General features: G+C 33.0%; 1 protein-coding gene across 1 annotated transcript in view; it reads left to right on the forward strand.

Moving 5' to 3' along the window:
- Positions 1-10,365: 10,365 nt before the first annotated feature.
- LOC114338741 (serine-rich adhesin for platelets) overlaps positions 10,366-18,831 on the forward strand; it is a 146,624-nt gene continuing 138,158 nt past the window's right edge. The window contains exon 1 of the mRNA XM_028289360.2: positions 10,366-10,854. Within this exon, the coding sequence (XP_028145161.2) occupies positions 10,609-10,854 (246 nt within the window). The 5' untranslated portion in view covers positions 10,366-10,608. The remainder of the gene's footprint in view (positions 10,855-18,831) is intronic.

The raw sequence follows: 18,831 nt of genomic DNA on the forward strand, positions 1-18,831 counted from the left end.
TCTACATTGAATTGTTCCTCGGTGATTTCCGGTAGAAAATGTTGTGGTGTTATTTTCATATGGTGCTTCAGTATTCATTTTAAACAAACTGCTTCTTTTAACTTCATAAAATTGCCCCATTTGCATTTATTTCATCACCCTGCATATTTCTGGAACAATTTACACTCCAATAGTAATTTATTTCACATTTTTTTTCTTTTTAGTAACCAATCATTAACGTTTTCGATCTTCGTCCTTGTATATGTAACTTATCATTTCATTTCTTTCACTCTCAGTCTCTTTTTCGACATTCTACAAAATACTCTCATATTTGTTGGGTTTTAACGTTTCTGATCTAGTTTATTTTTGTTTTTAATGTTTTCAACTTAGTCCAGAAATCGTTCTTAAAACGTTGTTAATTTCCATTTCTGTTGTTAAAAATAGTAACAATAAAACCCCAACTGAAGTTGAGAGCTAATTGTTTAGCTTCGACTAGCTCTGTCGTATCGATGTCTTATCTTAATTGCAAACTGAACACCGAACAATGAGTTTTGGAAGGGACAAATAAAACGAAATATTACCCAATCTTATTTATTGTACATTCAAAATGAAATAATATTTAAAAAACAAAGAAAATCCTGTCTAAAGTACAAAATTTGACCAGGGCCGTAACTACATACGGCCAAAGGGGGCCCCCGTTTGGTTGCCGTGCACAGATTTTAACGAGATCAAATAAACTTTTCAAAGTACTTTCAGTGTCAAGTTCTACTTCGAGTTGTCCGATTACACGGCATATTAATTCTAACAACTTCAATTAATGATTTTAACCTGTTTCACCTGCACCATTATAAAAAATTGTGTCTCAAAATCTCTCCATGAAGTCACCTCATTTTCTTTGCTTTCAAACCACAAAGCAGCTCCGTCTTTTAGATAGCTTCTTATAATTTCTTTGCAGTCTTCGAAGTTCTGCATATGTTGGAATTTGTTTTTTAAGATTTTAATAGAAGGTACCGAATGTCGTTTTCTAACATCCCCGACAAATTGTATTCTGCTCTCATTAGAGCTGTATACAATTTACTTCCCGACGGTCTCCTCCTTTTTGACATTTTCCTATCTCCTTAAATTTTTCTTCCACTTTTTCCATATCGAATTTTAACGCATTCTCCAATTTTTCTTCCACCTTTTAAATTTTCTGTATCTCCTCATCAATCTGGTTTACCTCTTCTTGCATTTTCTGTAAATATACCTTCATATTTTCCTATTTTTTTAACTACCAATGAACGGTATCGTTCGTTGGGAGGCACTGTAGTCGTCATACCGATCTGAAAGATGTTCCTCCAAAGTGATTCTAAAACGTCTCAATCCAACACGCTGAGCTGGAAGATTCAATACAGTCAATGCATTGAAACAGAGATTTTGCGATGTTTTGAAGTGCTTTTTAAGTCCAGTTCTGACAAGTAACAAAAGAAATTAAAGAGACGAAGCAGCACAACTGAAAAAGGAACTACAATCAGTCAAATTTGTTTTGTTACTAGTTGTGCAAAATAAAGTCCTTGAAATCGTCACTCGTCATTCGAATATAGTCTCGAAAACACTGCAATCAGAATATTTGGACCTGTTAATAGCTTACAGTTAACTTAAAGAGAGCCTCTTAAAACTAACTGAAACGAGAGGACAATTTGAAACCTTCTTTGAAGAGGCTTCAAATATGTGTCAACGTTGGGGAATACCAGTAGGGTTCGCTCCAAAAAGAATGCAGAAGACGAAAGAACATTTCGATGAACTGTGCGAAGATGAAAGACTTCAAGAACCCAAGTTATGCTTTAGATTAACCTTGTTTTACTCAATGATCGACATATTATGCCATCAGCTAGACACTCGCTTTCAAGGAATGAAAGCAGTGTTAGATAGGTACCGAATAATGGTTGAACCTGACTTTGTTTTGAATGCAAACGAACAAGACCTTCAGAACGAAGCAATCAACTTAAAACGTTTTCCAGATGAGAGACTGGGAGTTTACGTTTGCCCCCGGGGCCCCCAACATCGTACTGACGGCCCTGAATTTGACAATGATACCTATGACAAAGGGGCTTTTGTAATAGGCTTTAAGTATAAGTTTGCAATATTAATATTAACATGTCCAATTATCACCGTAGATTTGACTAGAGTTGCACAAGCTTGACTTAAATGTTTGAACTTGACTTGAGTTTGACTTAATTTCAAGTCAAACTCAAGTCAATCCTTCTGACAAATAATTCAAGTCACGTCAAACTGGTCAATCGTACAGGTTTGAAAATTCAAACTGTTTGTCAAACTAGTTTGAAAGAGTTTGAAAAATAATTTATTTAATCAAGTATATTCAAATGGGAAATAAGCCACAATTTTACCTAAAAATGATTTTATTAACGTTTCGACGCCCAAGTCGGGTGTCGTTGTCAAAATACAAAATAATACTAAATAAACAAAAATGGTGTTGCTTAGTAAAAAATTCTTCTAATAATTTATTTAATCTGACTCATTTATATCGGCAATTCAGACACGTATTATACATTTTAAAGTAGACGACTTTAAAATGATATTGCCAATATTGATGAGTTGAGTTCCTGGGACGACTTTACTAAAAGATAGTTCATTCGATTACATGAAATCAATCCCAACTCAAGAATATCCGCCACAAAAAATCATAGCATCTGTCTTTAAAAAGACAACCAAATGCAACGGTGGCACTGAAATTCTCGCGTTAGAGATTCCATAGTAAATCACGAGGGAAAACCAGGAAAAACCTCGTGATACTATCCCGACATCGTAAGTATTTGGGTTTACATTTAGTTTATTCTCAAATTAAATAAATTATTAGAAGAATTTTTTACTAAGCAACACCATTTTTGTTTATTTAGTATTATTTTGTATTTTGACAGCGACACCCGACTTGGGCGTCGAAACGTTAATAAAATCATTTTTAGGTAAAATTGTGGCTTATTTCCCATTTGAATATACTTGATTATAAAAATGCCACAAGAAAATAGCTTCAGAACAACAATAATTTATTTAGTAGAGATATGTCAGTTGCCAATTAAGATAAGAAAATTAATAATACAATGAGTGCCATATAAAAGTAACTTGATACAGGGAGCGATTATAGTCAAAATAGGGTCCTAAAATGCTTGAAAATAATTCCTGTAAATACGCTTAGAATTACTTGCTGGCAAGTTTAGTTTTATGGATATCATTTTTTATATTTTTATTTGAGCGTTATTAGATTAAAAAAAAAGAATTCGTTGAATGGTTTTTTTATCATACCAAGCGTAATCTACTTTAACAAAAATTAATGAAGGAACAACAAAATATTATATTTTTGATAGAGTAGGTTTAATGAATTTTTTGCGACTTTGCAATGTTGTTTTAAAGAATTAGTTCACTATTTGTAATTTTATAAGGCTGTTCTTTATTTTTACATAATACAAGTATGCACTGTCAGAGTTGGTCGTATTTGAAATACATTGTATTTCAAATACTATTTAAAATACACTAATGCATTTTGTATTTGAAACACCAGAGGCGAAAGTATTTTGTATTTCAAATACTCGAAATAGTATTTTGAAAATGCTTTAAAATTGAAAAATACACCTTTTGATGTCTTGTAAATTTGTTAGGATGAATCATCTCTTTACGGCGGTTACTTTAGAATTAGGGGAGTAGGGCTCATAAACTTGATTCCAGCAATGTAGTTTATGACTGTGTAGATATTTACTAATAAAGCAATAAAGCTATAAATCACAGCATGAACTAATAGTCCTATTATTCATTTCTTGCATTTTCGTCGTCAGAAACATGTTGCTGCTGGCCAGATGATCCGCCCCGCCCCACGCGGCGCTACGAAAGAAAAAATTACAGTGACCGCATACTTAAAATATGGGTTTTTGTCTAAAAAAAAACTAGAAAGATTGAAAAATCATTTGAAATTTACATTTGGGACCGTTCAAGTATTACGTAACTGTTGGCTGTCACCTCTTATAACAGAATGACCTATTTACCTTTTGACCCACTTACAACGTGTGGGAGTCATATGTTGCCCTAGGGCCGTATCCTTAGGAATTTTATCCATCCTTTGGATTTTTCGATGTTTTCATTTATATTAGACTTTTGTCTGTTTTTTGAAAGGCTTTGACCGTTGTATTTTTTGGTTGGCTCACCATGTTCTTGTAACACTGATGATGATCTTGTTGCAGAGCGAAAACGTTTTGTTCATATGTTTGTAGCCCTTTAGGGCTTTTTAAACTAATATACCTTTTACCAAGAAGAAAATTTTTTATTAAATTTCACTTGTAATTAATGGTATACAGCCAACTACAGGAAGTTCTTCCTTGTGGAAATATATTACCTTACTGAAACTTAAACCACATACAGACAAATAATTCAACCCAATAAACACGCTAGTTAGAAAAATTGAGGGAACTTAATACTTACATATAAGTTATTATTTATGTCTTTTATGTAGTTTGGGTTTATCTTTCTTATGTCTTTTGGTTGGTGTTTCATTGGAAGTTCCCCCTAAACCAAATTTCCCCTCCCAAGGCAAATGTCTAGATCCGCAACTGCTTTGCTTTCTATTGAATAAAATTCGTCAGGAAGTAGGTATTTGTATTTTGAAAGTATTTTCAAAATTCTATTTTGTATTTTGTATTTGAAATACAAGCGCAAGAGTATTTTTGTATTTTGTATTTCAAATACTCGTATACAGTATTTTGCCCAACTCTGTGTACTTTTCAATTTTCATTGTTTTGAAATCACCTGCCGCAACATCAAATAAATCAATACCTATATTTATTAATCAGTATTAATCAGTATCTTAATTAATTCTGCTTCGATTAAAGATTTTTTTCTTTTAATTTTTGCAGAGGGAATACCTTCAAAATCAGACTCAATTTGTTCCGGTACTTATTTTGAGCCGAAAAATATTCAGGTTGAGATATTATGTTTTCACAAAGCACACACTTCAACACGAACGTAATAAACAAGCCAAGCATATACTTCCTAATATTAACTACAAACTAATTTGAGGAGTAGCAGAGTACAGAGTAAGAGTACAGACCTACTCAAATAAGTCAAAACAAAAGTCGGTACGCTCTTATTTAGAATTGGAAATATACACATTGCGATAAAGATATCAAATTCAAGTCAAGTCAAACTTTTTTACAAAAGAAGTTTGGTTTTCAAGTCAAGTCAAGTTTGTTGAATAAAATCAAACTAGTTTGACTTGATACATCTCTAGATTTGACAAACTGTACATACACATACTATTACGAGCACACTTTTAAAATAAAATGATCATTCTGTAAATAAGACAAGCTGTAATCTAAGACAAGCTGTATAATAAACATAATATCCACACCCTCGCGGGAACAAATGTTAAAGAAGTTCATCAACTTCCATTCTAAATTCTACACAACATACCACATCATCTTGTTGGTTAATGAGTCTAAAACTTCACGTGTTCATACATTACAAAAGAATTTAGAGCATGCATATGGTAACTATGTAGCACTATAATTAAGTAGTCCTAGGAATCCAGACAATGTTAAAAGTTGTATTTTACACACATATATACGTGTATTTACATGCATTCTTCTCTAACTTACTACTTACAATCGTTAAAATGATACAATGGAGCAAATAATATACTCACGGACAAAAATACATATTGCATATTATTTTGAAATTATCATGTAAGGTGACATTTTTTGTGCTGCATTCCTTAGTCCTCCCCGTGTCACAGGTTCAGGATTAATTTTTCGAATTCGATGTTTTAAAGTGTCATATATAAAAGATGCTCGATCGAACTTAAATCTGATATGAGCTATATGGTGGCATTGGTGGCCAATATAATTTTTAAACTGAATCTCATCAAGGCAAGTATTCACTTTTCTAATAGTGCGTTATCGTGCATTCACAACACGAATCTGTCATTCATCCAATCACCTCCATAAGTTCGGTATATCCGTTCCAAGAAATATCACTCCATAGCACCACCACCAAAATTAACGCTCTGTATGAGGTTACAATTGACACACCGTTCACCATATGGAAGCATGATTGACAAAACTTCGTCTATAGAAGAGTTGGCGAACGATATGCCAGTTGTAACCTCATACAGAGCGTTAAAGTGGCAGCATAGTGTTCTTCTTCTTGCAGTAGCGTCTCCTATCAGAGGTTGGCTACCATCACAGCAATCTTCACTTTGTTGGCTGCAGCTCTGAACAATTGTATTGAACTACACCCGTACGACTCCCTTAAATTTCGCAACCAAGTTATCCTCCTACGTCCCACATTTCTTTTTCCCGAGATTTTGCCTTGGACTGTGAGCATTAGCAGAGAGTACTGTTCCCCTCTCATTATGTGACCTAGATATTCCAGCTTTCTCGTTTGTACGGTTTTTATGACTATGGTTTATAGTTTATGTTTATAGCATAGTGCTATGGAATGTTATTTCTTGGAAAGGATATACGATATATCGAACTTGTGAAGGTGAGTAGTTGATTGACAGCTAATATGTACATTAAAAACATTTTAGAAGATCATGTTTTGCTATTTGCCATACATTTTGGATATGACAGATTCATGCTAATGCACGTTAACACACGTGTTTATGTCGCTGGGATCAGTGGCGTAACAAACTCCGTCGGCCCCCCCCCGCAGAATTGGAATTGGGGCCCCCTGACATATTATGTGACAAAAACTTATATGTGTTATAGCCCAGTAAATGAACGGGAAATACGGCGATACCGTGTAATTTTCAATGTCCCCACTGAAGTGGTTCAGTCAATACTGTTCGAGTTATTTACGAGTGAAAATGTTCAACATTGTTAAAAAAAAACACGTTTTCAGGCAGTTTTTCGCAAATAACTCAAAAAGTAAGTATTCGTAAGTAAGTAGCAAAAATGTAGCTTATACAAAAATGAAGTCAATCGACCCAGTAAATACAAATGTAGGTCATGAAAAATTTTTGTTATTCGGCAAATTCCAAATCGAATATTTCAACGTAAAATAACCAAAAAATGAAGCACTTTTAGGGGAAAACTGATTAAAATGTTTTTAGCACCCCAAATGAAAATAATCATTACCGCTTTAGAAATTACTTACCTTTTTTATATGATCTGTGAGTTTCACCGGTTCAAAGTGCTTATTTTTGAATGGCTTTTATTTAAAAGGGCTCTAACGAGTCACTAATACCAAGTATATGCTAATTTTGAACAGCCATATCTTAACCAATTTTTGTCTTACAGAAAAACAAAATATAACCAAAATATTTATAAAAGCAAAACCTACATTTCTCTACTCTGAGATTTTTCGTATAAGTAACACTCGTTATGTTATATCACGTTTATGATACATGCATAGCTTAGTTTACCTCACACTTTACCTCGTTCAGCACAACCTTTACTTCCGTTCAGCACAAAGCTAAAAACCTTTTTCTCGTAGCAAGCGGGATATGTTTTTGAAACTAAAAACATTTGAACTGCAAATATTTAAATTTATATTATTTTAAATTCTCGAGGGAGGGTTCTCTGGATCCGCCCTTGCTAATATTTTAAATTTAGTTTGAAAAAAAGGGCATTTTTCTAAAACAAAAAAACACTTTTTGTACTATAAAACCAAATTTTTTCAAAAATAAAAACCTCGAACCGATCCAACTTGGGGTGAGATTTTCACGGTTTGTATAAAAGGCCCAACTTTATTTTGAGCGTAACTCGCTTTCTATAAAATGCTATAAAAAAAATAAAGCTCTTTTTTAAACATTAAAAAAAAGTTTCATTGAGTTTTCCCCGAAAAGTTCTTCGTTTGTTGGTTATTTCACATTGAAATATTCGATTTGAAACTGAACGAATAAGAGCAATTTTTCATGACCTACAACTTTGCTTTTACTGTGTCGATAGACTTTATGAATATATACACCATTTTTTATTTGTTTTTTATAAGCTACATTTTTGCTAAAGATATTTTTTCGATTATTTCATTCATAAGAGATTCTGACCAATAGAAAGCTACAGAAATCTAAATTAAATCGATAATTTTTGATAATTTCCCGTCGTCAAGTATATTACGTCAGATGACCTTCGTTGCTACGAAAAAATACATTCAGTGACATTAATGACAATTAATGTTTTAAAAATTATAAAAGTGATGACTTTCAACCGTCAAATTAATATTTATAACAACTGTTTGTTTAATTGTACTAATTTGTACTTACATAAATAAATTACAATAAAATTTTGGTTTTGAACAGGTTTATTCATGAAATAATCGCAACAAATTGCACTCGACCTCTAAAATTAATGTAGAATTTTTGCCCTCGTGACACTTTGACATAATTTCACTCGCCTTCGGCTCGTGAAATTAAAACTGTCAAAGTGTCACTCGGGAAAAATTCAATAATTTTAGAGCTCTTGTGCAATTACTACTGATAATTTTTCGATAATATTTATTTCGATAAAATACTTATTTTTTGAGTTAATTGCGAAAAACCGCCCGAATACGTGGTTTTTTGTTGAGAAGTAAACATTTTCACTCGCAAGTAACTTGAAAAGTATTGACTCGGATAAATAAGCTCTATAGAACAAATGTTGCTTATAATTAGTCAATTTATCCATTTACGAACTTATTTTGAACGTATGTTTTTCACCCTCTAGAAGGGGTGACTTTCACCCTCCAAGTAAAAGCAACCAACGGCACAAGTCCAACTTTGAAGTGGAGGATAAATAGAATCTAAATCCAAATTGCCAAGCAAATACGTCGTGACGCTGATAATTACACTCCAAAACTGTCATTTACTGGACTATTAGTGCATTCAAGCACTGTTTATGACAACTTACATTTTTCATCTTTATTGGTATAGAATATTATAGAAAGAAAATTAATGAACAACTACATTATTACATAGTATTATTCTATGAGATGAATAACTTTCTTCGTCTACACTCTACACTACTATCAGCGAATATATCTACAATTTTATTAATACATACAATACATACCTACATACGATACATTATATCTATCTGATGGGCAACTTCATTTTAAATACTGTGGATGTACGGGAAAAACATTGCGGATGTATGCGTAAAATAACAATAACACATTTTTACATATATTAGACGACAAGATGGGGCCCCTGACATATTGGGCCCCCACGCAAGTTTCATGCTGCGGGGGCCTCTGTTACGCCCCTGGCTGGGATAGTGCTAGGACCTTGATGAGAATCAAATAAAAGTTATATAAAACTAAAGGGATACTGCACATGTCACACAATCCGCCCAACAAATGCTACAAGAGATGGAAGTGCTGTGAAAAAATATTAAACACCATGAAGATACTTTAATAAATATAAAACAAATGCAGGTAAGACCTGTTAATATTGTAAATCACTATAAGACTACAAGTCACTATTACAGAGATAGCGGGAATAGAGCGCCTCACGCTGCCCTGCATTGATCAGGGTAGGATTTCGTGTGGAAATCCGTGTACCCAGTCCTTTGCTGATAGAGTGCCCCTATACAGTGTTGCCGGAAGGATATAAAAGGTGATAAAAGGGAAAAAGTTAACTCAAAAGGGAATTTTTGTAAAATATTAAAAAAAAATCAAAATATTTGAAAATAATTAAACATATTTTCTCAGATTTTGTAAACAAAAGGGAACTTTTTCATAAAAGTGGGAATCTTTGGTAAGTTGAGGGAAAAAGCTTACTCGACGGTTGGAAACACTGCCCCTATAGAGCATCAGAGTGCTATGGGGATAGGGGGGGGGGGGGTGGAAGGTCTGGAACATTGAGGCGGGGTGGAGTGATTCCTGCTTAGTTGAGTTAATCCTCCTCGCCTCAATGAATTGTATCACCCACCCGAATGTCGTTCTCAAGGGGTGAGCAAGCCTCTCAGGCTGGGTTAATCACTAGAGCTTGGCGTGCTTGATAAAATTTGATGTTGTAGTTGTACGATATTCAGATAAGATATAGTTAAAATATTAAGACAGGTCAATGCTACAATGCTATTAATCTTTAGTGATTGAAGCAAGAAGCAAGTTTGTAACTAAAAAAAATAGTAAATCAATAGACTATTTACAGACTTGCTGACTATAATTTATGCAAATACGATGTTTAAGCCAGCGCCAGCGAGAAGATAGTTTTAGATAACCTTCAAATCTTTTTAATTGTCAACTACACATAATACAATCTCAACCATCTTCTGTGAAAAATGTTAATGATACTATTCATCATAAACATAATATAACAAACTCATAAATTTAATATTTAGCATCCTCCAGTTCACGACAGGTCCACCGGCAAATCCGCGCAACAAATCTTCCGCAATTCATCCTGTCCTTCAGCTGAAATCTCTGTGGATGAAAATTTGCGTTTGCGATTCAGTTCTGCGCGAACTACGAAACCGTTCACACAGCAGTAGCGGCGCCTTGTTTTTCGTGGCGGGAACAAAAAACCGCAAGAAAACTAAGTGAATCCGTTTTAGAAATTTGCTAGCACGTTTTTATATAAGAATTGCACTGATGCTCAATGACGAATAGTCAAAATCATCCGTTAAAACATACCGAAACAAAAAATAGAAAAACACCCCTAAAGATATGTTTATTACAGAAAAAATCGTCAAATATTCGGATAGAACTGTCGGATATTCGAAAATGACGTGCTGGATGTTGCTGTTGTGTTGTACGTCTATTTGTACAGGTTTGGTGCATCGTAGACCAAGACCAGGAGCCTCCTGGAATGGACATGAGTTCCATACATACCCTCACCCTGCTCAGCAGCTTGTGGTGCCCAGAAGTATTATGGTGGATGTTGTTAATGATTTAGGCTTAAAATTGTTAGCTGTAAGTATTATACTTAATTTTTTATACTTACCTAAAAATACGTTTTATTTCGTTAAAATTGACAGTTTTTTGATAAAGTTGCTTTGACTTCTTTGTTTTGTCTCTCTAAATTTTTTGCATCTTGGTAGTGTTTTTTGTGGTGAATGTTTCATATTTTTTTCGTTATAAAATTAATATTGATCTATTTTTCTTCTTGTTTTAGTTGTTTTAGTTCTTTCTCAGACATCTAGGTGTTTTTTTATTTGTATTTACTAGTTTAGGGCTGTAATTTTTTAATGTCTTCATTTATTGTGTTTCTTTATATTATAATAGATGATCAAAAGAGTGCACACATAGGCAACCGAAGGAATCTAATCTTAGGCGGTGGTCTCCCATAGACGTTGTAGGCTGCGTACAGCGTCACGCCGCGCGCCGTAGGAAAATTGTTTATTTTTGTTACTTTTATAGTCCATTCTTTCACGGTTCTTGCTCTAAATTTTAAAGAACCTCTTGGATTGACCTGAAATTTGGCATACGCATAGCTTACATGTCAAAGAAAAAAAGTGATATTGTGCCGATGTGTGCTTTTGCCCTGGGGGTGTGTTTCACGCCCTCTCGGGGATGAAAAAATATATGTCCAGAATAAGTCCGGAAATAGATAAGATGGCTAATTTTAAGTAACTTTTGTTCTATAGAGCTTTTTCGCCAAGTCAACACTTTTCGAGTTATTTGCGAATGAGTATGTTCATTTTTCAACAAAATAACTACATTTTTAGACGGTTTTTCGCAAATAACTCAAAAAGTAAGTATTTTGTCGAAAAAACGTTCTTAGCAAAAATATAGCCTGTAAAAAAAATAAAAAAAAGTGGTGTACGCGTTAGGTCTCTAGGCCTCGTAAAACCAGAGTTATAGCCAATGAAAAATATATTCATATTCACCAAATTTCAAATAGAATAACTCGAAGTGAAATATCCAAAAAATTAAGCACTTCTTGGGGAAAACCCATTATAACTTTTTTAAAGTGTTTAAGAAAAGCTTTATTTCTGTTTTTATAAAAAGTTTCTAGCATTAAATTTAAGCAAGTTACGCTCAAAATAAAGTTGGTCCCTTTTGTTTTGGCAAAAAAAAATCGGGAAGACCACCCCCTAATTAGCAACTTAAATGAAATTATTCGTTACCGCTCCACAAATGATTTTACTTTGTTGTGTTTATATGATCTGTAAATTTCATCGATTCAAAGTGCTTATTTTGGAAAAAATTTTATTTTAAAGTAAAATAGTCAGTTTATCAATTTCCGGACTTACTTTGGACGAATACTTTTTCACCGGGGCAAAAGCACATATCGGCACAATATCACTTTTTTCTTTGACTTGGTAGCTATGTGTATGCCAAATTTCATGTCAATTCAAGCGGTTCTTTATAATTTAGAGGTTTTGCAATATTTTACCGTTAAAAACGTACTATTAATATATTTTGAGGGACAAAAACTATTTTACAACCGAAAATAGTAAAAAAGAGTAAATCTAAAACAAATTCAAATTACGGGGTGAATTGAAGTGACCGCTGAGTTAGCCGGTTATCTCCAATAGACGCCGTAGGCTGCGTACAGCATGTATTGGAGACAGCAGCCTTATAAAAGCCTACGTCGACGCGTCAAGCGGAAACGCTGTTTGTCCGGGACAATTACTTCCGAATAATTTTATTATTAATATTTTAAACATATTATATAGGTACGGTATATTAAAATAATATTTTTAAAATTGATTAAAGGAGTCTTATTATTTATTTATTATTTATATTTGAAAGAAATTATGTTATATTAAAATAATTCAATAAATTATGTTATTAATTTTGCCCGTCGCCATGCGACGTGGGATCTAATCAATTGTCATATACAGTCACTCTACTCAATTTTTTAAAATTTTAGGATCAACACACTTTTAATTAAAAATAAATAAAAATTAAATTTTAAAATATTAAACTTCTTGTATGTAAACCAAGTAAATATAAAGTAACAAAACTTCAATTTCTTTAGCTTAATTATAGTCTAGGCGCCAAATAGAGGTCACCGTGTCCTTTTCAATTCTGATGGACAAAACACAACGGTTTCTTATGGATTTTTGGCTGCTGATTACGAATTTCGAGGGTGGATTTTGATCCGAGTGGTCAAAAAATTGTTATAAACAATTTAATTGTTTATAAATTAAAAAATGAAGAACAATTTTCAATTTCGTTGCAAAACGAAAATACAGCCGAACCATATCCTAGTCCAATCAGAGAGTGCTGCAAGCACCTCTACCGGTTTCGAAACTTATTAGTCTCTCATCGTTAGTTTCGTTCTCATCGAAATTGAAAATGGTTATTCATTTTTTATTTACATTTACTCTGTGTGGAGTATGAAGGGAACCATTCTCGTTGGAACTTAACCGCGCTGAGCAGATGGGACGTGAATTGTAAATTGTAGAATTCCCTCATCTTCCTTAATCTCAGCATCCGTATGGCTTGCAAATTGTAGAAGCCTCGGAGGTGTAACCAGAGAAGGTTCTCATTGTTTTCATTCTGGTGGGATGTTCTATATGCCATTAGAGTGAAAACTTAGTCTTTTTGCTAGCAGTTGCCGCTAGGGCATCTATGCCATTTCGTTCGTTGCAATTCAGGACTGCACGCTGGGGTTTGTTTTGGTTGGATCAGGGAGAGCAGCATATGTGCCTCCTGATGAGAGACTAATAAGTTTCGAAACCGGTAGAGGTGCTTGCAGCACTCTCTGATTGGACTAGGATATGGTTCGGCTGTATTTTCGTTTTGCAACGAAATTGAAAATGGTTATTCATTTTTTATTTACATTTACTCTGTGTGGAGTATGAAGGGAACCATTCTCGTTGGAACTTAACCGCGCTGAGCAGATGGGACGTGAATTGTAAATTGTAGAATTCCCTCATCTTCCTTAGTCTCAGCATCCGTATGGCTTGCAAATTGTAGAAGCCTCGGAGGTGTAACCAGAGAAGGTTCCCATTGTTTTCATTCTGGTGGGATGTTCTATATGCCATTAGAGTGAAAACTTAGTCTTTTTGTTTATAAATTGTTTATAAGGCTCTGGCCCATAAACCAAAAGAGATAAAAAAGAATGTTTCAAATAAAATTTGTTCATTGATAAAAAACAAAGAAAAAACGTTTACTAAACTTAAATCCAACAATTAGAACTCAAGATATTGTAAAATTAGTGCACAAAGCAAGTTGCAAAATAAATATTTTTCGAAGCTTTATCGATCGTAACTCGGCTTCTAAGCATGCAAATGAGCTTTAGAAGGTCTCATTTTAAAGATTCATTAATAGCCTTCCAAACAGAGTTTGCTAAATTACTCGATCTTCATTTGTTTTAAAGTTATACCCATTTGAAGTAATAATTTTCCTAAAAAAATTGTACATTAATTTATACTTTTAAAACATTTATACTTTAATAAACAATAATGATAGAACATTTTGACAATTAGAACATTTAGAACATCAAAAGGAACATTTTGAGCGTACTAAAATGTTTGTATGTTTATTTTTGGCCAAGATATCGATATTTTAATAGTGCGCTCTGGGGCACAAGATTGGCTCACCGCGTAAAGGTTCACGCGCTAACTTCTCGATGCAAATTATAATTTCTATGTATATATACGTTATCTTCATTTTTCATTTTTGAAGAGCCTAATAAAATTTTATCATATACGTCTTATAATTAAATCATCATACTGTACCTCGTACCATCTTTCATTCTATTTACTTTGTCTTCCATTTTTTGTACTAAATGAGAAAAAAAAACATTAAAAACTAATATTTCAGAAAGAACCAAAAGTAAGTTGATATTATTTATTAATACTATTTTTACAAAATTTTTGTTTCATGCATCTGAATCGAGATATACAGGGAATCTCAGCTTTTTGACATCTGCATAAGTTCTTAGAACAATTTTTACAGTTACATGGTGGTATTAAGTCTGTTCTTGTAGGCAGTAAAACTAAAACTTTCTGGGGCTTCAGAGTCTAATATAGATATAATCTATATCATATAGATATCCAGTGGATAGTGGATAGTATCCATATAAAGTGGATCTAGTTCTTTTGCATCATCATCAAGGCACATCAATTGTGTGTATGCCGCCACAACATAAATGCTCGTTTTATATGCAATGATGATGCTGCAAAATAACTCGATCTATTTTTATATGGATATCACATATTGGCTCATTTGCATGCGTAGAAGCCGAGTTACGATCGATAAAGAGTCGAGAAATACTTGACTGTAAGCCGATGTTGCGCCTAATAGCGCGCCATTAAAATATCGATATCTTGACCAAAAATAAATTTACGAACATTTTTTTAAGCTCAAATTATTCCTTTTGAGTTCTTCTGTCATTATTGTTAATTAAAGTATAAATGTTTACTGCTCAAATTTACCTGAAACCCTTATAAACAAATTAATGTACAATTTTTTTAAGGAGATTATAACTTCAAACGGGTATAACTTTAAAACAAATGAAGATAAAGTAATTTAACAAACTCTGTTTGGAAACCTATTAATGAAGCTTTAAAAGCTTTAAAATGAGGCCTTCTAAGGCTCATTTGCATGCGTAGAAGCCGAGTTACGATCGATAAAGCTTCGAAAAATACTTATTTTGAAATTTCCAATTTGCGTTGTGCACTAATTTTACAATATCTTGAGTTATAATTGTTGGATTTAAGTTTAGTAAACGATTTTTTCTTCGTTTTTTATTAACGAACAAATTTTATTTGAAACATTATTTTCTATCTCTTTTAGTTTATGAGCCAGAGCCTTATAAACAATTTATAAACAATTAAATTGTTTATAACAATTTTTTGACCACTCGAATCGAAATCCATCCTCGAAATTCGAAATCAGCAGCCAAAAATCCATAAGAAACCGTTGTGTTTGTCCATCAGAATTGAAAAGGACACGGTGACCCCTCTGGCGCCTACTAGACTATTAAGTAACTAATATTTTTACTAATTTTACGAAAAATTTAATTACTGATGAAGTGATATTTTCAACATTAATTACATTTGTAATTCTTTTGAAAGTTTGTTGATCCTAAAATCTTGAACTCCTAAAATGAGTCTAATGACTGTAGATGGCAACTGTCATTTAATAAATAACAAATGTTTGAAAATAAACAACATCCAAATATAAGTCTATAGATATATCACTAGTATTTAAACAAACTAGTTATTTCTTCATTTTAAGGGGGTAGGCTCAAAATCTTGATCCAATGCTATTTAAATGCATTCATTTTTTTCGAATCCTGAGAAAACTAATAGGTATTTTTGAAAAATTTAAACGCAGCATGAAAGACTAAGATTATTACCGAGGGCCGAAAGTGCCTGAAAACTTCTATATTGTTTATTTTATTAAGTTACAGGGGTGAAAAAAAAAAGAAAATTTAGTGTGATTTTTAATTCAAAATATTCCATTCAAAAGAAACCTTTTTTTATTCTAAGGAACTTTTAGCACTCGGTAATAATGTAATCTTTCATTGTGCGTTTAAATTTTTCAAAAATATTTATTAGTTTTCCCAGGATTCGAAAGAAATTATTGCATTTACATAGCATTGGACCAAGATTTTGCGCCTACCCCCTTAATGCTTTTAAATATCATTATCATCTGACACATAACGTTGAGTCCTTCATTATCATCCATATTTTTGATAGGTTGTTCAACTTATATCTGTATATAGAAAAATTTAATATGTGGTTGGAATAATATTCTATACAAAATCTTTTTATATGTTTGGACGGACAACAATGGGAGCATGTTTGAAGAATTTTAAACATGAATCCATGTAACCCATTATTCTACCTAGGTTATAACCAGGTGCAAAAAGGTCATGATAATATGGTAGCCACTTTGTAAAATTTTGTTGTTCAGATGGACATCAACATTATGCTGCTATCGATTAGGGAGCAGGCAAACATTTAGATTCATTATGAAATTCGATTACATTAAAATCTCTACAATTTCGTGAAATTTCTGTTTAAAGAAGGGGATCCAAATTCTTTATGGATTAAAAAAATGGATTAGTGTTTATTAAACTATTAGTATATTACCAAACTGTTGTTAATTTTTTGCTTTACTAAGAGGCTTAACAGTTCCTTAACAGGGTTCATTAGATATTGAACCCCATGCACTCATGCAATGAAGCCTCATATATATTTTTATAGGTTTTTTAAATATTCATGTCATAAGGGAAACGTTTAAGAATACTGTGAAATTAACACAAAAAAATAAAACAGATTCATTTAACGAAAGGTGTAACTAACCAACGATGTTAGATTAGTTATCCTGAAGCAAATCCTGTTAGTTCTGGTCATTTGCTCCTTACAAAGGAAAAATTCTTTTTATGTATGATAATGCATGACTACATGCGCACGTGCGGTCCGTGATTATTCGGACGAGGTTGGTATACTAACCTTCTACTGGTCACTCTGCCTGGTCTAAACCCAATAAATAATTTGTGGTAAATTATTGATGATCAACTCAGGAGCCGATAACTACTACCTCTCTCTTTGGGAGACTTAGAAGTTATGATGAGATAAGTTTGGGATGCAATTGATTAAGACAGGGTGAAGAAGTAATTAGAAGTTAAAGTGTTTTTGGAAGCGAAACTTGTTAACATGCCTATCCGGATGCTGGCGATTAGCATGGCTATCCTAACTTCGCTTGCAGCTATTCGCAATAGTCCAGTTGTAGATATATTCAACCACTTTCTCAGGTTTTGAAACTACTTTACTACTAAATCTCTACTTCCTTCATTAACGTTGCGGTCATTATCCGCGCCTCCATTCTATATAACAAAACTGGAAATGCATTTGAGAAGTCGGATTTTGAGAGGTAGAGTGAGGCTGTTAGAGGTGAAAATTTGCTTCATGATAGTGAACGAAGCTCTTGCTTTTTCTATTCTTATACGTATCTCCTTCGCTTGGTCTCAACTTGAATTAACTGTTGTTCCTAAGTAAGGAACTGTTGTTCCTATTATCTTGTTCATTGTCGGGTATTGCTTACTAGCATCCATTTGGTTTTTGTGATGTTGATGTTCAGTTTGAGCTCTTATTGTGCACTTGTTGTTTATATCCTACCCATCAGGCAACTCAGCTCCTCCATGCTACTCGCGAGAATCACAGTGTCATCAGCATACTTTATGATATTAATTATTTATCCATTTATCATCTTTATGCCTTCTGTGTTTTCCTTTAGCGCTGTCTTTCTTCCGAGTATATGTTAAAGAGAATAGAATACCGTAAAACGGTAGAAATCGTTAACATAACATACCTACCGGTATTCCAACAATCCATTGAATTCTTATATTTTGATTTGGTGCGATAATTGGGTGGCCTATCCAATTAAAATATTCATTTTTAATTTGTTCGCGTTGAATAAATACTCTTTAACAGGAAGTTGATCAAGTAATCATCCCTGCCAGTTCTGTAATTAGTGGAAATAATCACAGGTAGGTACAAATTTGTTGTAATAACCACTTTGTCGGTAAAAAGAATTAAATATTTTGCATTCAAGCAGTTTTCAGTATTGTGGAATAAATAAATTATAAGGGTAATGGGAAGAAACAACCTGTAATAGCTTAATTTTGTAAAAAAAATAAAAAACTGTAATATAAAAATATACATGTAATAAATTCAGGATGTTAGGTAGACTATTGTTATTTTTAAAATATTTTTAGTGTCTAGGTCACTCAACGCATTAAAAAATTATTATTATATACATCCAGTGCTGTTATACTCCTCGTTTCAGTACTTTGTCAATACAAATCTACACTTTTAGGTGTAATTATTGATGAATCTGCTTTTCAAAAGGTATTAATGTTTTGACACAGTTTTAGAGAGATTAACTATAGATAATGTAGTACGAGAATGTAATGTCTAATATAGTTATGGGACTGTAAATATTACAGTTGCTTTTATTAACAATAATTTGTTTCGCATT

This window comes from Diabrotica virgifera, chromosome 1, assembly GCF_917563875.1.
Source record: "Diabrotica virgifera virgifera chromosome 1, PGI_DIABVI_V3a".
Lineage (NCBI taxonomy): Eukaryota > Metazoa > Arthropoda > Insecta > Coleoptera > Chrysomelidae > Diabrotica > Diabrotica virgifera.